The sequence below is a fragment of the Lepisosteus oculatus genome, chromosome 4 (assembly GCF_040954835.1).
Source record: "Lepisosteus oculatus isolate fLepOcu1 chromosome 4, fLepOcu1.hap2, whole genome shotgun sequence".
NCBI lineage: Eukaryota > Metazoa > Chordata > Actinopteri > Semionotiformes > Lepisosteidae > Lepisosteus > Lepisosteus oculatus.
In genome coordinates, this window is record NC_090699.1 from 14,194,574 (window position 1) to 14,212,656 (window position 18,083).

At 55.7% G+C, this 18,083-nt stretch overlaps 2 protein-coding genes across 5 annotated transcripts in view; one reads left to right on the plus strand and one right to left on the minus strand.

Annotated features, from left to right (window-relative positions):
• rnf31 (ring finger protein 31) overlaps positions 1-6,204 on the minus strand; it is a 41,398-nt gene extending 35,194 nt beyond the window's left edge. The window contains exons 1-6 of one of the 4 annotated variants that reach the window (XM_069188030.1): positions 6,119-6,204; positions 3,065-3,266; positions 2,838-2,984; positions 2,137-2,292; positions 1,234-1,308; positions 987-1,140 (exon numbers count right to left, since the gene is read on the minus strand). In XM_069188030.1, the coding sequence (XP_069044131.1) occupies positions 987-1,140; positions 1,234-1,308; positions 2,137-2,292; positions 2,838-2,984; positions 3,065-3,262 (730 nt within the window). In that variant the 5' untranslated portion in view covers positions 3,263-3,266; positions 6,119-6,204. Of the gene's footprint in view, positions 1-986; positions 1,141-1,233; positions 1,309-2,136; positions 2,293-2,837; positions 2,985-3,064; positions 3,267-5,054; positions 5,253-6,118 lie in introns of those variants that run through there. The other 3 variants (XM_069188031.1, XM_069188029.1, XM_069188032.1) reach the window with 3 other exon arrangements.
• A 108-nt stretch (positions 6,205-6,312) lies between these two features.
• On the plus strand, positions 6,313-17,081 carry psme2 (proteasome activator subunit 2). Its single transcript, XM_069188160.1, has 11 exons — positions 6,313-6,567; positions 9,084-9,116; positions 9,812-9,874; positions 9,984-10,070; positions 10,468-10,513; positions 10,606-10,703; positions 12,545-12,613; positions 13,845-13,912; positions 14,002-14,056; positions 15,014-15,100; positions 16,781-17,081. The coding sequence occupies exons 1-11, from the start codon at positions 6,520-6,522 to the stop codon at positions 16,859-16,861; spliced, it is 735 nt and encodes a 244-aa protein (XP_069044261.1). The 5' UTR covers positions 6,313-6,519; the 3' UTR covers positions 16,862-17,081.
• The last annotated feature ends 1,002 nt before the right edge of the window (positions 17,082-18,083 follow it).

Sequence of the window (18,083 nt, forward strand, 5' to 3'; positions counted from 1 at the left end):
ACACTCCAGTACATTAACACTGCACTGAGAGAGAGGGGTTCATACAGACACACTGACTGACTGGACACTCCAGTACATTAACACTGCACTGAGAGAGAGGGGTTCATACAGACACACTGACTGACTGGACACTCCAGTACATTAACACTGCACTGAGAGAGAGGGGTTCATACAGACACACTGACTGACTGGACACTCCAGTACATTAACACTGCACTGAGAGAGAGGGGTCAATACAGACACACTGACTGACTGGACACTCCAGTACATTAACACTGCACTGAGAGAGAGGGGTTCATACAGACACACTGACTGACTGGACACTCCAGTACATTAACACTGTACTGAGAGAGAGGGGTTCATACAGACACACTGACTGGACACTCCAGTACATTAACACTGCACTGAGAGAGAGGGGTTCATACAGACACCCTGACTGACTGGACACTCCAGTACATTAACACTGCACTGAGAGAGAGGGGTTCATACAGACACACTGACTGGACACTCCAGTACATTAACACTGCACTGAGAGAGAGGGGTTCATACAGACACACTGAGTGACTGGACACTCCAGTACATTAACACTGCACTGAGAGAGAGGGGTTCATACAGACACACTGACTGACTGGACACTCCAGTACATTAACACTGCACTGAGAGAGAGGGGTTCATACAGACACCCTGACTGACTGGACACTCCAGTACATTAACACTGCACTGAGAGAGAGGGGTTCATACAGACACACTGACTGACTGGACACTCCAGTACATTAACACTGCACTGAGAGAGAGGGGTTCATACAGACACACTGACTGACTGGACACTCCAGTACATTAACACTGCACTGAGAGAGAGGGGTTCATACAGACACACTGACTGACTGGACACTCCAGTACATTCACACTGCACTGAGAGAGAGGGGTTCATACAGACACACTGACTGGACACTCCAGTACATTAACACTGCACTGAGAGAGTTTACCTGTGCCTTTGGGGGTGAAGCCTGGGCAGGGCTCTGGTTTCGGGGGCTCTGCTGGTCTGGAGAGGGCAGGGGGGGGCAGCTGTCTGTCTACCAGCGGTTTAGGGTCCCCGGGCTCTGCGAGCGCCCCCGCGTCCGGGCTGAACCCCGCTTCCTCCTGTGGAACAGCGGAACAGCTGTGTCGCTCACGACGGCGGTGCGACAAGAGCAGCCCCGCCCGAGCCCAGCCACCCCCCCGGCCGCGGCTCACCTGCTCGGGCGGCTCCGTCTCCCGCCCGCGGGGCGGCAGGGCGTCCCCGAACGCCTCCGGGTGGGAGTGCGCGCCCTGCAACACAGACAGGGGCCCCCGGTCACAGCTCCGCCGCCGGGGAAGTCTCCTGCCCCACTTTAAGGAGAGGGGTGACAGCAGCTACCCCCTTGCTAACAGCCACTCCACCCTGAGCTGGTCTCGGGAGCCGCGCTGGGTCGGGCCTGGCTAGTACCCGCGTGGGAGACCAGGGGCTGTAAGCTTTTGGGGCGGAGCGGTGGCCCTGTGGCTCAGGATCTCCTGATCCTGGCTCAGGATCTCCTGAACCCCAGCTGCTCCAGGGGTGCTGTATACATGGCTGACCCTGCGCTCTGACCCCCCAGCTTCTCTCCCTGTCTGTGTGTCTCCTGGAGAGCAAGCTGGGGTCTGGGAAAATAAATTGTATATGGCCAATAAAGTGCTCTTATCTTATCCTGTCCAGAAAAGAAGCAGTCTTTCTTTCTTCCAGTAACTGGAACCTCTTACAAAATGTTTTCCAATTTGGCCTTTAAGGAATCTTGTTAAGTAAGTTTACCCATCTGATTGTATTAATCACTAATCAAGATCACAGTCCAGTCAGTCCAGTCCAGTCTGGAGAGTCTCACACTGCTCTGTCAGTGTCAGTGGAGTCTGATTATAATCTCAGTGAATCACTAATCAAGATCACAGTCCAGTCAGTCCAGTCCGGCCTGGAGAGTCTCACTCTGCTCTGTCAGTGTCAGTGGAGTCTGATTATAATCTCAGTGAATCACTAATCAAGATCACAGTCCAGTCAGTCCAGTCCAGCCTGGAGAGTCTCACTCTGCTCTGTCAGTGTCAGTGGAGTCTGATTATAATCTCAGTCCACGACTGGGGGAGTCGAAGTACCTTGATAAGGAGGTCGAGCTCCAGGCGGAGGCACATGACCTCTAAGGTCACAGCAGCCACTTTCTGGGTGTCGGGTTCGAGCACGTCATCTGGGAAGCTGAGGCCGTCTGCCTGCTGGTTGGCGTAGCCGTAGAGATACAGCACCGCCCGCCCCCCCTGGGAGAGAAGACAGGAACGCGCGACGGGTCACAGACGGGAACGCGCGACGGGTCACAGACGGGAACGCGCGACGGGTCACAGAGGGGAACGCGCGACGGGTCACAGAGGGGAACGCGCGACGGGTCTCAGACGGGAACGCGCGACGGGTCTCAGACGGGAACGCGCGACGGGTCACAGACGGGAACGCGCGACGGGTCACAGACGGGAACGCGCGACGGGTCACAGAGGGGAACGCGCGACGGGTCTCAGACGGGAACGCGCGACGGGTCTCAGACGGGAACGCGCGACGGGTCACAGACGGGAACGCGCGACGGGTCACAGACGGGAAGGGGGATCCGCGCCTCGATCCCGCGGCCGCCCCGGGGCTCCCGCGAGAAGCCGGAAGCAAGGCGGGGGCGAGCTGCGCCACGCCCCCGCCTCTCCGAGCGCACGTGCATGGCTCTTCCAGAGAGAGGGAAAGAGAGTGGGAGAGACAGGGGGGGAAAGAGGGGTACAGAGAGAGGGAGGGGTGACGAAAGAGCTCGCGAACTGCGGGCGCCCACCTGGATGGAGTCCACGGTGGCTCTGAACACAGGGTTGTTGTGCTTGACAGTCCTCCAGTAGCGCGGCCTGCTGGGGCTGACCAGGTTACAGCCGTACTTCTCCAGGATGTTGAGAGCCGTGGAGAGCTTCTGGAGAGAGGACAGCCGCTGCGGGAGAGGAGAGGGGGTCAACACAGACACCCAGGGGCCACTCCCGGAGGGCGGGGGGGGCCGGCCCGTGCTCTCACCTCCGTGTGGTTGGCCCCGGCACAGTTCTCTCGAACCATCGCCTCCGCGCTGATCTGGCTGTACTTCACGGCCAGGGGGAGGGGCAGGGAGGCCATCTCTTCCACCGCCGGGCGGACTTCCTGAGTGGAGCCCGTGGCCAGGAAGGCCACGGCCCCATCCCTCAGCTCCTCCAGCCGGGCCACTGCTGATGACGTCATCACTCTGGGACACCCGGGAGAGAGACATTCAATTTAAATTCGATTCAGTTCAAGGTGCTGTATTAGCGTGACCGATGGGTGCAATCCGTGTCACCAAAGCAAATACAAATAATGAAATTCACATGAAACAAAACAAAAAATAGAAGTAAAATCAAATCTACAGACATATTACAGACATTTACAACAAAGACATATTATAAAATATTGACATATTCTGTAGGCGGCTGGAGCATTATTGGGAGACAGACTCACTGTTCCTCAGGCTGTGACAGGAGATCACATACTGGGCTGCCAGTTCCACTGAGAACCCGGACCAGAACCTCTGTACTCAGAGAGGGAGAGAGAGCTGCTCAGGAGCCCATGAAGTCTTCTCCTGCAGGGGGCGAGCAAGCAGAGGTACCCCTGGGGTTCACCCTGTCACACCCCGAGGGACGCTGGGGTTCTGTACAGAGGTACCCCTGGGGTTCACCCTGTCACAGCCCGAGGGACGCTGGGGTTCACCCTGTCACAGCCCGAGGGACGCTGGGGTTCTGTACAGAGGTACCCCTGGGGTTCACCCTGTCACAGCCCGAGGGACGCTGGGGTTCTGTACAGAGGTACCCCTGGGGTTCACCCTGTCACAGCCCGAGGGACGCTGGGGTTCTGTACAGAGGTACCCCTGGGGTTCGCCCTGTCACAGCCCGAGGGACGCTGGGGTTCTGTACAGAGGTACCCCTGTTCAGTCCAGTTTATTGTCATATGCACAAGTGCAATGAAATGCTTATTTCATCACACATCTTAGAGAAAACAACATCAGTGTGAGCCAGTGGGAGGGGTAGACTTCTCATCTGACAGCTTGCAGGACGAATCGGTCTCTGAATCTGGAGGTTCCTGCCTTTATACTCCTGTCACGCCCACCAGAGGGAAGGGGAGAACAGTGAGGAACCAGGCTGACTGGTGTCCTTAGCCATGCTGCCAGCCCTCCTGAGACAGCGAGTTGTAGAAATGTCTGAAACAGAGGGGAGCTGTACTGCAGCGAGGGGCCGGGCCGACCCGATCGCCCCCTGGAACAGCCTTCCGCTCAGACGACGAGCTGCTGCCCAACCACACTGCGATCCCACACGGGAGCACACTGTCAGTCCCGCTCCTGTCACATGTGGCCAGGCCAGCTGAAGACAGACCACTTTTTTTCACTGTATGAGGAAGTGAAGGCACTGTTGCACCTCCTTTGCAGCTCCAGTTACACGCTGGGACCCCGTTAAATCACCAGTGACGAAGGTACCCAGGAACCCTACATCTCCACAGTCACCCCATGGATGGGAACAGGGGTGTGGTCCCCACCTGCCCCACCCCACAATCCACAACGAGCTCTGTGGGTTTGCAATCTGTGTGTCAGAAGTGGGGTTCACCACTGTCACAGCCCGAGGGACACCCCTGGGGTGCCCAGCCAGGGCGCAGTGTTTCCCCACCAGAGCGGCGGCCGTCTCTCCCGGTCCTGTAGCCTTACTGTAGCCGGACAGCCGGGCTCAGTTCGGGCCCAGTTCGGACCGGAACCTGGGCCCGTGGTTCTGGCAGGGGTCCCCCTAAATGTACCCCTTCTGTGTGACGGGGTTAAACCCAGGCCAGGGTCCGGCCCCGGGCGTGGGAGTGGGGAGTGTGCGTGTCAGACCCGAGTCAGGTGACAGGGAGACGAGGCTAAAAATACCGATGCGGCCCGCCGAGGCGACGACCAGCGGACTGGTTCACGTTACTGCCCTGACAGGGACTTTCCTGGTGCAGAGTTTAACCGGAAGGTGGCCGCTGGTTCACTTACCCGCGTAATTAAAGCGATTAACCCCGATCCCTGTCCCGAACCGAGCTTTTACACCCGGGAGCGACACTGTGACACAACTCTTTCCGTGTTTCCTCCGGGGACTTTTAAAGAGACACGAACAGAGCCCCCTACGCGGGCCAGACCGGAAACCGAAATGTTTTCAAGTTTCCGAAGCGCACACGTACAAAGTGCAAAGGGTTTACTTTCGATTGCTGAAACGGCGACCCGCCCCCTTGCGTCCTCCATCTTGGCTCTAACACAACCCCAGTTTGACCGTTTACCTACCGCGACAGCGACGGAATGTGAGCCAAAATGGCTCCCGGCCCTGCCTCCCCGCCCACCCCGCGGCCGATGGCTCTTAAAGGAAACGCAGTCGCAGAGCTCCCGTTTTCTGTCGGCGTGTGAAACGCCTGCGGGAGGGAGCCTAGTTCCTCCATCCCTTTAACTGGACTCGAGCATGCGGAATTTCCCGTTTGGTCCTCGTGAGGCGTAAAGCCAAATAAAAGAAGGATGCTGCATTTCATTTATCCACTAAAGAACTGGGGATATAAGCACAAAAAAACAACAGGAGATCAAAGACCATTGCGTCTGCTTCCTGTTAGACGCGTTGGTTTTGCCTTCGGTGGGCTCACGTCTATGTAGTTCGCCAAGTTTTTATTTAAAGGAATGAACAGGATTATTTCACACATCAGACATCAGAGGGAGACGCGCACACCCCTCCACGACCTACTGTCTGCCCGTCAGCTGGGAGGGTTATTGCACGTTGCAGTGGAGAGACGTCTCTTTATAGATGGTCCCTACCTAGGCGCATATCGTCTTGTGCCCCTTTTCTTTAATTACAACAGCAGTAACACACACACACAACGCACGCAAGAGCACATAGAACATCATCTGGGGCCCACGCCAGCGGCCTCTTACAAATGAAGGTTAGATGAAGCGAATTAAAGGTCGGGTACGCACAGCGTCCGCCTTCGTACATTAGAAAGAGTTTGGCGATAAGCCCTTATGAAGATTTTCGCACTAAACGCCCGTCCGTCCCGGGAGGCGGAAATTTGGGGGGGGACCTTTTCACCCCGAAACGTCCTTGCGGGTCCAGACTCGGAGATCCGGACCGGCGGCAGTTCCGGCTGCGGCTGTCGACTCCGAGCAGCGCCTCTGCGGCTGACAGCGGCGCCTCCGTTTGCGGACGGTCCCTGCGCGCCAATCAGGTGCCTTGTAACCGGGGCCGAAACCGAAAGTTGATCAAGAACCGACACGAAACAGGACAGAAAGAGAGAGAGAAGGGGAGGGTGGAGACGACCTGCATCGCCTGCTAGCTTTCTTTTCTTCCCGTGTGGTCAGAATAGTTCTGCCGGGCAGAAAGTATCATTAACAGGACGCGCAGGTTTGCACCAGGGGCAGCCCGGGCCGTGGAAAGCGCAGTTCCGCCGTTTCTCGGGAGCAGGTCACTGAACGCGCCGCCAGCATGTCCAAGACCGCCGTACTCAAGGCCGGCAAAGCCAACCTGCTGAAGGTAGGGCTCGCTGAGACACGCAGGGCCGGTGGGCGCGCCGTGACGTGCGCGTGGCTGCTGGGAGAAAAAGGTCGCGGTCGTGCGTGGACGGTATCTCTCCCGGATAATGCAGCGGGATGGAGGAGGAGGAGGAGGGGGGTCGGTGCGTGACTCTGCACTCGTGCAGTGGACCTGAGACGGGAGGAGCTCACGTCCCACCCCCGAGCTCTCTGCCCACGGAGTGTCGTGGGGTCAGTGTGAGGTGGGGTTTATCACCGGGAAGCGTTGCTCCCTCCCCACGGCGACACGGGAGAGAGAGGAGGGGGACAGGCGGACGCTCCCGGGAGTTTCTCCGCCGGGAGAGAGAGCGGGGATCTGACACGGCGGGCTCCGGCTCGAGGGACCGGCTCTTCCGGTCGCGCCCGGCGGACGGCACGGGTCGGCACGCGGTGAAGGCGCACGAGCGCGTCTCTCCCGCGGGCCAACTGCAGCCGCTGGGCGCGCGCAGGAGCCTTGGCCTCGGCGTGGCTCGTGGGGGGGAAAAAGTCCCTCGCGCTGCTGGGTGGGTTTCGGCGCTCTCGGCGAAAGTGAAAGTAGATCCGTCTGTGCGGCTGGTCTGCTGGAATTCCCCTCCTGCGGCACCGGCACAGTCACACACCCTGGTTCTGGGTAATCTGTCTCCGGGGGTAACAGGCCCTGGGTGATTCTGGGTAATCTCTCTCTGGGGGTGCCTGGCCCTGGGTGGTTCTGGGTAATCTGTCTCCGGGGGTAACAGGCCCTGGGTGATTCTGGGTAATCTCTCTCTGGGGGTGTCTGGCCCTGGGTGGTTCTGGGTAATCTCTCTCTGGGGGTGCCTGGCCCTGGGTGGTTCTGGGTAATCTCTCTCTGGGGGTGACTGGCCCTGGGTGGTTCTGGGTAATCTCTCTCTGGGGGTGCCTGGCCCTGGGTGAATCTGGGTAATCTCTCTCTGGGGGTGAATGGCCCTGGGTGGTTCTGGGTAATCTCTCTCTGGGGGTGACTGGCCCTGGGTGAATCTGGGTAATCTCTCTCTGGGGGTGACTGGCCCTGGGTGAATCTGGGTAATCTCTCTCTGGGGGTGCCTGGCCCTGGGTGGTTCTGGGTAATCTCTCTCTGGGGGTGCCTGGCCCTGGGTGGTTCTGGGTAATCTCTCTCTGGGGGTAACAGGCCCTGGGTGATTCTGGGTAATCTCTCTCTGAGGGTGTCTGGCCCTGGGTGGTTCTGGGTAATCTCTCTCTGGGGGTGACTGGCCCTGGGTGGTTCTGGGTAATCTCTCTCTGGGGGTGCCTGGCCCTGGGTGATTCTGGGTAATCTCTCTCTGGGGGTGCCTGGCCCTGGGTGATTCTGGGTAATCTCTCTCTGGGGGTGTCTGGCCCTGGTGGTTCTGGGTAATCTCTCTCTGGGGGTGACTGGCCCTGGGTGAATCTGGGTAATCTCTCTCTGGGGGTGAATGGCCCTGGGTGGTTCTGGGTAATCTCTCTCTGGGGGTGACTGGCCCTGGGTGAATCTGGGTAATCTCTCTCTGGGGGTGACTGGCCCTGGGTGAATCTGGGTAATCTCTCTCTGGGGGTAACTGGCCCTGGGTGAATCTCAGAGAGAGGTTCTGGGTAATCTCTCTCTGGGGGTGACTGGCCCTGGGTGAATCTGGGTAATCTCTCTCAGGGGGTGACTGGCCCTGGGTGATTTTGGGTAATCTCTCTCTGGGGGTGACTGGCCCTGGGTGGTTCTGGGTAATCTCTCTCTGGGGTGCCTGGCCCTGCCCAGGAGCAGTGAGCCGCAGCCAGCAGGACCAGGACAGGGGTCTGTGTCCAGGCCCTGCGGGGGTGGCAGAGAGTGAGGGCTCAGAGAGCCCAGATCGCACAGCCAGTCCTGCGGCTCCTGTGCTTTGGCACAGGCTGGCCGTGTCTGTGGCAGAGATGGAAGAAGGTGAGAAAGGCTGATCTGTGAGGGGAGGAGACAGAGTGCGAGGTGGCGTGGTGGTGAGCACCTCTGCCTCGCAGCGCTGGGGCCCTGGGTTCAGTTCCTGGGGTGCTGTCTGTGTGGAGTCTGCATGTTCTCCCCGTGTTCGTGTGGGATTCCTCCTGGGGCTCCAGTTTCCTCCCGCAGTCCAGAGACATGCTGGTGGGTTAACTGGCCCTGGTGTGAGTGTGTGAGTGTGTGTGTCTGTGTGTCTTCCTGGCTCCCCCCCGCCCCCCCGACTGTGTACTGGATGAAGCCATTGGGAAGTGAATCAGAGTGATTTGCACCACAGAGTCACTCAGGTAGAAGGTCCTGTATTTCTTGCCGTGTAGAAGACTCCAGGGTGTCTTTCTACAGTGTGACCAGCACCACTCACAGTGAAGGTGGAAGACTGAGTGTAAAGGGTTAAAGTGCACCAGGCTCTGTTTAACGCTAATAGCAGACCGGGAGCACACCCATGCGCACACCCAAACCCACACCCACACACTCTGGTGCCTTGCTGCTCTGCTCATGCTGAAATGCCACAAGCCCATCTCTGTGTTTCTCTGCTTGTCTTCCAGGTGGAAAACTTCCGGCAGTCTCTGTTCAAGCAGGTCAGTGAGAGACCGAGGACACCGTGGGGTGTTTCCAAGGACTGTGTTAAGCGTCTGACGTCGGTACACTGTGATGATGATGCTGTAGGAGACGCTGACGTCTGTACACTGTGATGATGATGCTGTAGGAGACGCTGACGTCTGTACACTGTGATGATGATGCTGTAGGAGACGCTGACATCTGGACACTGTGACGTGACGCTGTAGGAGACACTGACGTCTGGACACTGTGACAGTTACGCTGTAGGAGACGCTGATGTCTGGACACTGTGACGTGACGCTGTAAGTTTAGTTGACGTCTGTACACTGTGACGGTGATGCTGTAGGTTTAGCTGATGACTGTACACTGTGACGGTGATGCTATAAGTTTGGCTGACGTCTTGGCTGAAGTTTGGCTGACATCTGTACACTGACGGTGATGCTGTAAGTTTGGCTGATGACTGTACACTGTGACGTGATGCTGTAAGTTTGGCTGACGTCTGTACACTGTGACGGTGATGCTGTGGGTTTAGCTGATGACTGTACACTGTGACGTGATGCTGTAAGTTTAGTTGACGTCTGTACACTGACGGTGATGCTGTGGGTTTAGCTGATGTCTGTACACTGACGGTGATGCTGTAAGTTTGGCTGACGTCTGTACACTGTGACGGTGATGCTGTGGGTTTAGCTGATGACTGTACACTTTGATGTTCCAGGCAGATAATCTGTTCTCTGATGAAATTCCCAAGAAGATCATACAGCTGGACAACCTGCTGAAGGTACCACTTTATGAGTGACTACAGTCAGTGTTAATGTGTCTGGTCAGTGTGTAATGTACCGCAGTGTCGGGTCAGTGTGTCTGTATTAACCCCACTCTGTCCATCTCAGGAGGATGAGCTCAATGTACAGGACCTTTCTTCTCTCCACGCGCCGCTGGACATTCCCATTCCCGACCCTCCAAAATCCGACGATGAGGTCAGCTTCTGAAATTACAGTCCATCCAGTCAAGTAAATGTAGAGTTAGTGTCATTATAATCTCAGTGAATCACTAATCAAGATCACAGTCCAGTCAGTCCAGTCCAGCCTGGAGAGTCTCACACTGCTCTGTCAGTGTCAGTGGAGTCTGATTATAATCTCAGTGAATCACTAATCAAGATCACAGTCCAGTCAGTCCAGTCCAGCCTGGAGAGTCTCACACTGCTCTGTCAGTGTCAGTGGAGTCTGATTATAATCTCAGTGAATCACTAATCAAGATCACAGTCCAGTCAGTCCAGTCCAGCCTGGAGAGTCTCACACTGCTCTGTCAGTGTCGCTGGGAGTCTGTGATTATGATCAAAATTATTGATGCTCCTGATGTCTTCTGATACTGCAGGAAATGGAGACAGACAAGGATGAAGAGGAGAAGAAGAAGAAGAAGCGTGAGTGAGCCCTGCCCTGTGCTGTTTCAAGTCCGTGGCTCCGGAAGGTGTGTCTGTATCAACCCCCCTCTCTCCTCTCTCCCCTCGTGCAGCTCCCAAGTGTGGCTACCTCAAAGGCAACGAGCGCATCGTGGCTCTGCTGGACAGGGTGAAGCCAGAGATCAGAGCCCTGAAGGAGACTTGCATTGTGGTGAGCAGCGGGCATCCCGCGCAGTAATGACACTGTCATAACCTCGTAATAAGCCTGTAGTTACACTACAGGACTCAGCGTTGTCATAACAGGGGGGTGTTGGACAGAGAACGTGACAAGGGCTTGTGCTCTCCATGGCCCCAGGGTCCCTGACCCTTCATGGCCAGGGTACGGGGCAGCGGGGCTGGTGTAGGGGGACTGAGTGTCGGGAGGTGAGTAAGTGCCCGTGTGTCTGGCTGAGGGTATACTCTTGTAGGTTCATTCGGAGAGGAGCTGGAACAGAACCTCTACTACAGGTGCTGCGCGCGACTGTGCGTCGGTGTGCTGGGCTACAGGCGCCGCGCGCGACTGTGCGTCGGTGTGCTGGGCTACAGGCGCCGCGCGCGACTGTGCGTCGGTGTGCTGGGCTACAGGCGCCGCGCGCGACTGTGCGTCGGTGTGCTGGGCTACAGGCGCCGCGCGCGACTGTGCGTCGGTGTGCTGGGCTACAGGCGCCGCGCGCGACTGTGCGTCGGTGTGCTGGGCTACAGGCGCCGCGCGCGACTGTGCGTCGGTGTGCTGGGCTACAGGCGCCGCGCGCGACTGTGCGTCGGTGTGCTGGGCTACAGGCGCCGCGCGCGACTGTGCGTCGGTGTGCTGGGCTACAGGCGCCGCGCGCGACTGTGCGTCGGTGTGCTGGGCTACAGGCGCCGCGCGCGACTGTGCGTCGGTGTGCTGGGCTACAGGCGCCGCGCGCGACTGTGCGTCGGTGTGCTGGGCTACAGGCGCCGCCCGCGACTGTGCGTCTGTGTGCTGGGCTACAGGCGCCGCCCGCGACTGTGCGTCTGTGTGCTGGGCTACAGGCGCCGCTCGCGACTGTGCGTCGCTGTGCTGGGCTACTGGCGCCGCGCGCGACTGTGCGTCGCTGTGCTGGGCTACAGGCGCCGCGCGCGACTGTGCGTCTGTGTGCTGGGCTACAGCAGCTCCGCGTGACTGTGCGTCTGTGTGCTGGGCTACAGGCGCTGCGCGCGACTGTGCGTCTGTGTGCTGGGCTACAGACGCTGGGCAGCCGCGTGCGTGCGTGCGTGCGTGCGTTGAAGCACACTGTGCACGACTGTGTGTGTCTGTGTGGTGGACTACAGCAGCTCCGCGCGACTGTGAGTCTGTGTGGTGGACTACAGCAGCTCCGCGCGACTGTGCGTCGGTGTGCTGGGCTACAGGCGCTGCGCGCGACTGTGCGTCGGTGTGCTGGGCTACAGGCGCTGCGCGCGACTGTGCGTCGGTGTGCTGGGCTACAGGCGCTGCGCGCGACTGTGCGTCGCTGCGATGGGCTACAGGCGCTGCGCGCGACTGTGCGTCGCTGTGCTGGGCTACAGGCGCTGCGCGCAACTGTGCGTCGCTGTGCTGGGCTACAGGCGCTGCGCGCGACTGTGCGTCTGTGTGCTGGGCTACAGCAGCTCCGCGTGACTGTGCGTCTGTGTGCTGGGCTACAGGCGCTGCGCGCGACTGTGCGTCTGTGTGCTGGGCTACAGACGCTGGGCAGCCGCGTGCGTGCGTGCGTGCGTGCGTGCGTTGAAGCACACTGTGCACGACTGTGTGTGTCTGTGTGGTGGACTACAGCAGCTCCGCGCGACTGTGAGTCTGTGTGGTGGACTACAGCAGCTCCGCGCGACTGTGAGTCTGTGTGGTGGACTACAGCAGCTCCGCGCGACTGTGAGTCTGTGTGGTGGACTACAGCCGCTGTGCAGCCACGTGTGTGCGTGCGTGCGTTGAAGCCCACTGTGCGTGACTGTGTGTGTAAAGTTGTCGGCTTCTCTCTGAGACTTGGTCTGACTCCAGTGACCTCTCCTGCCATCTCTCAGGTCTCCTGCTGGATTCAGCACCTCATTCCCAAAATCGAAGATGGGAATGACTTTGGAGTTGCAATACAGGTAACCAGTCAGTTAGGCATTAATTAATCTACTGCGCTTGACTTCTCTCAGTGCTGCTACTCCAGTGTTACTCACTGCTCTTTCTACTGTGCTTGACTTCTCTCAGTGCTGCTACTCCAGTGTTACTCACTGCTCTTTCTACTGTGCTTGACTTCTCTCAGTGCTGCTACTCCAGTGTTACTCACTACTCTTTCTACTGTGCTTGACTTCTCTCAGTGCTGCTGCTACTCCAGTGTTACTCACTGCTCTTTCTACTGTGCTTGACTTCTCTCAGTGCTGCTACTCCAGTGTTACTCACTGCTCTTTCTACTGTGCTTGACTTCTCTCAGTGCTGCTACTCCAGTGTTACTCACTACTCTTTCTACTGTGCTTGACTTCTCTCAGTGCTGCTGCTACTCCAGTGTTACTCACTGCTCTTTCTACTGTGCTTGACTTCTCTCAGTGCTGCTACTCCAGTGTTACTCACTGCTCTTTCTACTGTGCTTGACTTCTCTCAGTGCTGCTACTCCAGTGTTACTCACTACTCTTTCCACTGTGCTTGACTTCTCTCAGTGCTGCTGCTACTCCAGTGTTACTCAGTGCTCTTTCTACTGCGCTTGACTTCTCTCAGTGCTGCTACTCCACTGTTACTCACTGCTCTTTCTACTGTGCTTGACTTCTCTCAGTGCTGCTGCTACTCCAGTGTTACTCACTGCTCTTTCTACTGCGCTTGACTTCTCTCAGTGCTGCTGCTACTCCAGTGTTACTCACTGCTCTTTCTACTGCGCTTGACTTCTCTCAGTGCTGCTGCTACTCCAGTGTTACTCACTGCTCTTTCTACTGCGCTTGACTTCTCTCAGTGCTGCTACTCCAGTGTTACTCACTGCTCTTTCTACTGCGCTTGACTTCTCTCAGTGCTGCTACTCCAGTGTTACTCACTGCTTTCTACTGCGCTTGACTTCTCTCAGTGCTGCTGCTACTCCAGTGTTACTCACTGCTCTTTCTACTGTGCTTGACTTCTATCAGTGCTGCTGCTACTCCAGTGTTACTCACTGCTCTTTCTACTGTGCTTGACTTCTCTCAGTGCTGCTACTCCAGTGTTACTCACTACTCTTTCTACTGTGCTTGACTTCTCTCAGTGCTGCTGCTACTCCAGTGTTAGTCACTGCTCTTTCTACTGCACTTGACTCCTCTCAGTGCTGCTGCTACTGCTGCTCTACTCCAGTGTTACTCACTGCTGCTGTGTTTTCAGGAGAAGATTCTGGAGAGAATAACTGCTGTCAAGACTAAAGTAGAGGGCTTTCAGACCAACATCTCAAAGTAAGAGCTGTCTGATATTCTGTATATGTGCATTTTCACTGGTGATTAGAGGGAGTTTTTTTACATAACGATGGTTATTATTATTGCAGGTATTTCTCAGAGAGAGGTGATGCTGTGGCTAAAGCTTCCAAAGAAACTCATGTGGTAAGTTTTAGTCTTAACATGAACACCACACTGAGAGAGAGGGGTCAATACAGACACACTGACTGACTGGACACTCCTGTACATTAACACTGTACTGAGAGAGAGGGGTTCATACAGACACACTGACTGACTGGACACTCCAGTACATTAACACTGCACTGAGAGAGAGGGGTTCATACAGACACACTGACTGACTGGACACTCCAGTACATTAACACTGCACTGAGAGAGAGGGGTTCATACAGACACACTGACTGGACACTCCAGTACATTAACACTGCACTGAGAGAGAGGGGTTCATACAGACACACTGACTGACTGGACACTCCAGTACATTAACACTGCACTGAGAGAGAGGGGTTCATACAGACACACTGTCTGACTGGACACTCCAGTACATTAACACTGCACTGAGAGAGAGGGGTTCATACAGACACACTGACTGGACACTCCAGTACATTAACACTACTGAGAGAGAGGGGTTCATACAGACACACTGACTGACTGGACACTACAGTACATTAACACTGCACTGAGAGAGAGGGGTTCATACAGACACACTGACTGACTGGACACTCCAGTACATTAACACTGCACTGAGAGAGAGGGGTTCATACAGACACACTGACTGACTGGACACTCCAGTACATTAACACTGCACTGAGAGAGAGGGGTTCATACAGACACACTGACTGACTGGACACTCCAGTACATTAACAGTGCACTGAGAGAGAGGGGTTCATACAGACACACTGACTGCTCTGGAATCAGTCTAAAGCTTGTCAGTCATTCTGGATCAGTAAATACTGCCAGAGGACAGTTTTCTGATCTTTATTGACGCCATCAGGCCAGTACATCCCTTTACAATCCCTGATCAATGTGCTGGACTGGTCTCTTCTCACCTGTCTCATGTTAATAACCTTTCTCTATCTCTCTGTCTCTCCCTGTCTCTCTCAGATGGACTACCGCGTTCTGGTTCATGAGAGGGACGAGGCAGTGTACTCTGAGATCAGGGTCATCCTGCTGGACATCCGCGGCTTCTACGTGAGTTTTGGAGACATTTGGGAGCGTCGAGACTGAGGGAGAGGAGGAAGACTGCTGCTGAATGTGGTCAGCAGGTCTTCCTCAGAGAGCAAATGTGGTCCAGGGCATCTGTCAGCTAGAGCATTTGTCAGTACAGTCAGTGTATGAGTACAATCTCTGTGTCACTACAGTCGGTGTGTCGGGCAGTCACTATATCAGTACAGTCACTGTATCAGTACAGTGACTGTATCAGTACAGTCGGTGTGTCAGTACAGTCTCTGTGTCTGTCAATCACTGTATCAATACAGTCGGTGTGTCAGTCACTGTTTCAGTACAGTCTGTATGTCGGTCATTCACTGTGTCAGTACAGTCGGTGGGTCAGTACAGCTGGTGTGTCGGTCAGTCACTGTGTCAGTACAGTCGGTGTGTCGGTCAGTCACGCTGTCGGTACAGTCTCTGTCAGTACAGTCGGTGTGTCGGTCAGTCACTGTATCGGTACAGTCGGTGTGTCGGTCAGTCACTGTATCGGTACAGTCGGTGTGTCGGTCAGTCACTGTGTCAGCATAGTCGGTGGGTCAGTACAGCCGATGTATCGGACAGTCACTGTATCAGTACAGCCGATGTATCGGACAGTCACTGTATCAGTACAGTCGGTGTGTTGGACAGTCACTGTATTGGTACAGCCGATGTATTGGTCTGTTACTGTATTGGTACAGCCGGTGTGTCGATCACTCACTGTGTCAGTACAGTCGGTGTGTCGGTCAATCGCTATATCGATACAGATGGTGTGTCGGTCACTCACTGTGTCAGTACAGTCACTGTATCGGTACAGTCGGAGTGTCAGTACAGTCACTGTATTGGTACAGCCGATGTATTGGTCTGTTACTGTATTGGTAAAGCCGGTGTGTCGATCACTCACTGTGTCAGTACAGTCGGTGTGTCGGTCAATCGCTATATCAGTACAGTCGGTGTGTCGGTCACTCTCTGTGTCAGTACAGTCACTGTGTCAGCAGAGTCGTTGTTTCGGTCAGTCACTGTATCAGTACAGTCTCTGTCAGTACAGACGGTGTGTCGGTCAGTCACGCTGTCGGTACAGTCTCTGTCAGTACAGACGGTGTGTCGGTCAGTCACTGTATCGGTACAGTCGGTGTGTCGGTCAGTCACTGTATCAGTACAGTCTCTGTCAGTACAGACGGTGTGTCGGTCAGTCACGCTGTCGGTACAGTCTCTGTCAGTACAGACGGTGTGTCGGTCAGTCACTGTATCGGTACAGTCGGTGTGTTGGTCAGTCACTGTATCAGTACAGTCTCTGTCAGTACAGACGGTGTGTCGGTCAGTCACGCTGTCGGTACAGTCTCTGTCAGTACAGACGGTGTATCGGTCAGTCACTGTATCGGTACAGTCGGTGTGTTGGTCAGTCACTGTATCAGTACAGTCTCTGTCAGTACAGACGGTGTGTCGGTCAGTCACGCTGTCGGTACAGTCTCTGTCAGTACAGACGGTGTGTCGGTCAGTCACTGTATCGGTACAGTCGGTGTGTTGGTCAGTCACGGTGTCGTCAGTCAGTTGGTGTGGACGTGCACTCAGTGTGTCAGTTTAATATGTGACTGTTTTTAGACTGTATGCAAGCTGGTTTCCCAGTTTCTGATTTTCAGTGGATTTCATTCTACAATTAACCTGTTGATCTGTCTCTTACTGCAGGCGGAGCTGTATGACATCATCAGCAAGAACCAGGACAAGGTGACCAACCCCAAGGGCGAGGAGAAACCATCTATGTACTGAGAGCGGGGGGAGGAGGAGAGGGAGAAACCACCCCTGTGCTTAGCGGGGGGTGGCAGGCCTGGGGCAGAAAGACAGCGGGGTCCCATGGTTGGCTTTCAGTGGCGTGAGTCACCCTCATTTCCCGTGACAGTTGCTGTTCTGTCACCTGTACCACAGTTTTACAGTCTGCAGTAGTGTTTTAAGGCTTCAGTTTTACACAAATAAAACATAGCTCCCAGAATGCCCGGCTCCTGGACTTACTCACTGCTTGTATCGATCGTGTCATCATGAGCAGCAGCTCTTTCTGCTGTAAACCCCCAGGGCAGGGCGATCTGACAGTACTGGGGCGTTTTTCTCAGCAATATTACCGCCCTGGGAGAAGTGTGATCCCGATGTGACAGATCGTTTCCCCTTTGACAGTACACTGAGGCCTCTCTGCTGCACAGCGTGGGGCTATCCCACCTACCTCTTCAACTACCCATCCTGTCCTGAGGCTCATAGGAGAGTCCCACACTGACAGGCTGGAGGAACTGAGTCTCTTTAGTCTGAAGGGAGTATCCCACACTGACAGGCTGGAGGAACGGAGTCTCTTTAGTCTGAAGGGAGTGTCCCACACTGACAGGCTAGAGGAACTGAGTCTCTTTAGTCTGAAGGGAGTGTCCCACACTGACAGGCTGGAGGAACTGAGTCTCTTTAGGCTGAAGGGAGTGTCCCACACTGACAGGCTGGAGGAACTGAGTCTCTTTAGTCTGAAGGGAGTGTCCCACACTGACAGGCTGGAGGAACTGAGTCTCTTTAGGCTGAAGGGAGTGTCCCACACTGACAGGCTGGAGGAACTGAGTCTCTTTAGTCTGAGGGGGGTGTCCCACGCTGACAGGCTGGAGGAACTAAGTATCATTACATGAGTGCATACATGAGACTTCGAGAGGACCTGATTCAAGCGTTTAGGATCTTCAAAGACACTGCCAACACAGTGGAGTCCTTCCCAGTGAAGAGTGAAACATGAGGACACAAGTGAAAAACACATGAAAGTGCCTTTAAATCTGAGAGCAGCAGGGAACGGCTGGGAGTGGGGAACAAGCTGCCCAGCCATGTTGTTGAAGCCGATACCCTGACTTCTCTCCAGACACAGCTGGGTGAGACCCTCCAGTCAGGACAGGAGGCTCTTCTTTACACAGAGGGTGGTGGGGGTGGGGAACAAGCTACCCAGCTATGTTGTTGAAGCTGATACCCTGGCTTCTCT